The sequence below is a fragment of the Panicum virgatum genome, chromosome 7K (genome assembly GCF_016808335.1).
Source record: "Panicum virgatum strain AP13 chromosome 7K, P.virgatum_v5, whole genome shotgun sequence".
NCBI lineage: Eukaryota > Viridiplantae > Streptophyta > Magnoliopsida > Poales > Poaceae > Panicum > Panicum virgatum.
The window spans coordinates 500,320-505,685 of NC_053142.1; the positions used below are offsets into that span (position 1 = coordinate 500,320).

At 49.0% G+C, this 5,366-nt stretch overlaps 1 protein-coding gene across 1 annotated transcript; it reads right to left on the bottom strand.

The window, feature by feature from the left end:
- Nucleotides 1–888: 888 nt before the first annotated feature.
- LOC120642943 (probable LRR receptor-like serine/threonine-protein kinase At1g06840) lies at nt 889–2,587 on the bottom strand. The gene is made up of 4 exons (XM_039919506.1): nt 2,237–2,587; nt 1,826–1,877; nt 1,201–1,451; nt 889–1,095 (listed from the first exon to the last, which is right to left on the bottom strand). The coding sequence occupies exons 1-4, from the start codon at nt 2,567–2,569 to the stop codon at nt 889–891; spliced, it is 843 nt and encodes a 280-aa protein (XP_039775440.1). The 5' UTR covers nt 2,570–2,587.
- Nucleotides 2,588–5,366: the final 2,779 nt, after the last annotated feature.

Sequence of the window (5,366 nt, forward strand, 5' to 3'; positions counted from 1 at the left end):
TATAATCCCAAATTGTTCTAAATTGAGTAATTTATTTGTTTCTCCTTAAGTGTGCGAGACAACAACAAGGAACTGATTGGTGCGGGTACTACGTATGCGACTACTTGCACATCATGACTCCATGCGGAAAGGTTAGTGATGAAGACACGAGAGTATGTCCAAACCGTTCACTAGTATATTTTCATAATTGTACTAACGCACATGATGTTAATACTTTTTTTCTAAATGATAGATGTCTCAAATGGCGGATGAATGTTACTCTACTGATCGGATCAACGTCGTGTGCGAGCATCTCACCGGATTCATTTTGAATGAGATCTTGGATCCTAGAGGCGAGTTCTACCACGACGGTCACATCAATAGAGGACTTCCATCTACCTCCTGAGGGCCGGGGACCAGTAGTTGGACTACAAACATGACTTGTACATTTATAAATATTTTTAAACATTATGTCTTGATGTTTGTAAATTTGTAAATATATTAGTTCATCTAATTAGCTTAATTATATGCTCGCATTTCACTTTTAGTTAGTTTCAAATATTCTCTGAAAACGAACACGAACGACCAATGAACGTATAGTACTGTAGAGTTTGAGTGCGTTTAGCAATTATAAAAGAATAAACAGTAATAAGTATAACAAATAAAACTGGATTTGGAAAAAAAGGGAAAAGATCATTGGTACCGGTTGGAAAGACCAACCGGTACCAAAAGAGCTGCCACCTTGCGTCAGCGTGGCAGCCTCTTTGATACTGGTTGGACTTTCCAACTGGTACCAATGGGTGACTAAGGCACCAGGTTAAATACCCGGTGTCCTAAGGCGAGGCCATTGGTCTCGGTTGGCGGGAACCGGTTGGAAAACCGGTGCCTAAGGCCATTTCCAACCGGTTCCTATGGCCCGTTTTCTAGTAGTGTGTTATCAACCACCGAGAATATCATCCCCGACTGATTGGATGCCAACACTTCTCTGACTATATTTCTTCCATGAGAAATTGGCTGAATACCGGTCACTAGTTCCAAGAACACGACACCCAGGCTGTACACATCGCTTTTGTCCGTAAGCTTATGGGTAAGGAAGTACTCAGGGTCAAGATAGCCCTGCAAAAGTGATGAGAGGAAAATTGGATATTGATCATGATGTGTGCAGTGTATTTCACCATCTCATGAAGCACCAAAATAGACAGTGTATGCTAGCCTACTTACCGGGGTACCCTTTACAACAGTGGAGACATGGACAGGGGCACTCCCCTCTGTTTCTGGCAATGGAGCAAGCCGTGAGAGACCAAAATCAGCAACCTTTGCAACAAACCTTGAGTCCAGTAGAATATTGCTAGCTTTGATGTCACTATGGTATATTGGAGGGTTTGCTTCCGTGTGCAAATACAGGATACCACGTGATGATCCCAGCGCAATCCGTAGTCTCATGGGGAAATCTAGAGGCACTTTAGCTCTAGCTGTCACATAGATAAGTGTTCGTGAAACTTGTCAGGTCAGAAAGACAGTATATCAGAAGCAATAGTGCAGAAGTTCCAAATCTTTGGAAGCACAACTTCTAGAACCGAGGAGGTAATATGAATGCACAAGGATCACCAACGAAAGATGCATAATTTTGTGTTTCAATAACATTTTTCAACTGGAAATGAGAATGAACAATGTGATTGTATAGCTGTAGAAAAAGAAAAGTTGAATAAGGGGAAATTGCTTGGGTGCAAGTCACACAAGCCAGAAACATAGGTTTTGTGATGTTTTTAAAGTTTTGTTTATTGGTCCAATTGAAAACTATAAGTAACATTTAAGGTGATTATAGCGGCACTGAATAAGCTCTCACCTGAAAGATGATCACGTAGATTACCATTGGGCATATACTCATATACCAGCATCTGCAATATTGGCTTAACACTGTGAGGTTATATCACAGTAATGTTGAATATGAAGTACATTACCTACTAGTAACTCATCCATACCATGACTTACAAAAGGATGGAATATCAAAGCTCTATACAAAACAGAACATAGCACCTACCAACAAGGAAGCACGTGTGAACTAGACAGTAAACGCTTCATTCAATTGCTCTACTAGAAATAGGTTCCACATGTGCATTAGAAGCAGCAAATTTTGTATGCCAACTTTTACACAACTCAGTTCAAAAGAAGCAAGCAATTGAATAATCAACAACATTTGATGCAATTGAATTTAACATTTGCATTCTTTAGGGAAAAAAAGGTTTGCATGGATGACCTGCTCGTCTTCTTCGTCACAATAACCAAGCAAAGAAAACAGGTTACGGTGATGCAGCCTGGACAGCAATTCTATCTCTGTGAAGAATTCCTTTGAACCCTGAAGAGATCCTTGCTGTGCACGTTTTATGGCTACAACTGTTCCATCAGCCAACAAATCTCTGTATACTTTGCCATACCCTCCTTGGCCAATCAGAGTTGAATCATCGAAGTCATTTGTACAATGTGACAATTCTTCAAAAGTAAAGTCCTTTACACCAGCAATTTTCATTGAAATTCTTTTTGCTGCAACAGACAGCAAAACCTTGTCATTCGAACAGCAGAGAGGAAACATAGCCCAGACAAAATAGTAAATCATATGGAAAGGAGGGGGACACTTGAAACAATATTCCATTTTCAAAAATTACAAACTTTTGAAGCCAAAGGATTAAAGGATGGCTCCTCGCGCCCGCGACCTCTCCCCTCCCCCCTCCCGGCGCCCTACCCACCACCAACCCCACGCCGGCGTCCATCCCGGGCCCGGCGGCCACCCCCAAGGTCGCGGCCCTCTGCCGCCTAACCGCCCTTTCTCCCCTGTTATACCTGCTCCTGAACCACTCTGCTTCACGGCGGGACGCTCCAAGGCTCAGAGATGGACGGATGATTCCCCACCGACTGGGAAGTCTGGCGGCGTCACTAACCCGTCGTTTGTGGAAATTCTACTCTCGGGAGTCGTCCCGGCGGCGGTCTCTGTTGTCGCTCGTCCGGCAGCCGCGGCTGAGGCGGCGGCTCCACGGGCGGCAACCCGCATAGTATTGCGGGAGGACAAACATGCCAACAAGACACCACCGCGGGCTCCGAACGCTGAGGGCTGGACGCACATGGAAAGTCGCCGGGAACGCCGGGAGCGTCGACGTCAAGCGGAGCCTCCCCGTCGACCGGTGCCGGCTGATCTACGGGAAAGATGTTTCAATTGCTTCTCTCGTAGCCACCGGGCGGCGGACTGTTTGTCGAAAACGCGCTGCTTTCGTTGCCGGGCATCGCGCCCATGACTGTCATCGACATTCTTCCGGCTCTCGTTCTAGTGTCGTCCGTCCCCAGCGTCTGGTCTGGCGCCCGAAGGCTTCTCCAACGGGCGAGGACCTGATGTCGGTCGGCAACAACCCCTGCAACGGCTCTCCAGCGGAGGCGGCTCCTGTCGCGCCCCGCAACGGTCTTTCGGCGGGCAAGGTGACTACGCGAGTAACTGACGGCCCCTCAACGGAGCAGGGGCGTGGTGCGGGGCAGGGCTGCAACGACGTCATCGGCCGCGCTTCCGTCAGCCAGCTGCGCAAGGTTCAACTGGCCCCCTCCAAGATGATACTCCAAGGTCGGTGAACTCCTTGGCGGCGCAGCCACATGCTCCTCAGGCCGGCCCCGCCATGCCTCCTCCATGCATCATCAGTTGGACAGGTCGGATTGCCAGGGCTGAACACGATCTGGCACGAGCGGTGATCGTGAGAGTTTGTGGTGAGGAGTCCCTGGCGCCGGTGAGCGCGGTCGCCGAGGTGATCGCGGCCCGGCTCGACGTCGAAGCAAGATCGCGCGTTCTTCGCCAAGCATCCAACTATGCCTACCTACTCGTCCTGCCTGACAATGATTCTGTCGAGCGTCTGGTGGACCTGCGGCAACCCCCTCTCCGGGCATCGACATTTACCCTCATGTGCCGGCGCTGGAACCGGCTTGCTGGTGCTTCGGGACGGACTCTGCCATGGCTGGTTGATATCGAGCTTCGAGGAATCCCTGTGCACGTGTGGGAAACCTCAACGGTGGAGCAATTTCTGAGCCCCCATGCTTGGATTGAGGAAGTTCATCCGGACACTTTGGCCCTATTGGATTTGTCTTCCTTCCGATGCGCGGCATGGTGCCTTGACCCAGCTACACTCCCGTCGGTCAAAGAGCTGTGGGTTATTGAACCTCCTGTCGCAGTCGCTGAAGACCCGTCGGTGAAGAGAGCATTGGCTTATCCTGTCAAACTCCGCTCAACTATCCTGATGGGACCTAAGGGATCGCATCCCCCTCCTCCGCCTCCGGACGGAGGGAACGGTGGTGGTGGCGACGACGATCCTTCCTGTCGGTGGCGGCGGCGGCGGCGGCATCAACAGTCATCTTCTCCGGCTCCGTCTAGCCCGGCCTCCGATGGAGGCGGCGGCCTCCAGTGGCGCTACGCCCACGAATGTGTGGGCCCGGTAGGGCGATGCAGCGGGCGTATCGTCTCCCGCGGGTTCTCCGGAGCTGGCTACCCCTTCCCAGGCGGGGAGTGCCCAAGGCGACAGACCCTTCAAGCTCGCGGGCTCCGAAGGCATCGACCCCCTCGAGTCTGAGGTTCACGCGATTTCCTCGGAGCAGCTTAATGGCGGAAGCGGAGCCGCCGTCTTTCTCTCCCCATCAAACGAGACGACCCCATCAATGTGCTCGCCAACGCTCGTCCGTTTTGAGATTGAAGATGAAGAACCGGGGGCTTCATGGGCCGCTGTTTTTGGTTCTGGGCCTGTTCGGGACCTGTTTGACGCGGCGTTTTTTTTCTTTTTTATATTTAAAAAAATCAAAATTTCAAAAATATATGTCCGTTTTGAAAAATTTCAAAAATATACCCCGGTCGCCCTATGGGAGTGACAGGCCCTAAATATGATTTTTTTCTTCAAATTTGCAACGAGATCCCTGGCCGGGGGGCGCGCGGGTGCAAGGGGGGCCTGTCCCCCCCCTCGGGCGACCGGGTCTTACCCCCTATATAAGCATTCTACCCTCATTCCCTCCTCATTTGAGCCCAAAAATTCCACCAAAAATCCAGAAAAAAAGAGAGGAGGTGAGGAGAAGGGAAGCGGCGAAGCCCTGCCGGATTGCGCACTTGTGATCTGCAGGTTAGTACATTTAGCTTATCTATTTTTCCATTGGTATTGTAGAGTAATTTAATTTAATTAGTGCTATAGTAGAACCATTTAAGTAGGAGTTTAATGATACTTTAGTTACGTAGTAGTAAATTAGTTTAGAAAATTATTACTACGCGTTTATTATTACAATTGCAGTACTATTAGAGACGTGTTTATAAATTAATTACGATTTAGATTAGAATTTCGCATATGCAGTATAGAATTTGAGTGTCATCACGTAGT

What these genes read in the sequence shown, in the direction of transcription:
- LOC120642943 (XM_039919506.1), bottom strand. Translation starts at nt 2,569, where the DNA reads ATGTTTCCTCTCTGCTGTTCGAATGACAAGGTTTTGCTGTCTGTTGCA. An exon ending in GTGACGAAGAAGACGAGCAG is followed by an intron (nt 1,878 to 2,236) that starts GTCATCCATGCA and finishes CCAATATTGCAG; the next exon opens with ATGCTGGTATATGAGTATAT. An exon ending in TCTACGTGATCATCTTTCAG is followed by an intron (nt 1,452 to 1,825) that starts GTGAGAGCTTAT and finishes TCTATGTGACAG; the next exon opens with CTAGAGCTAAAGTGCCTCTA.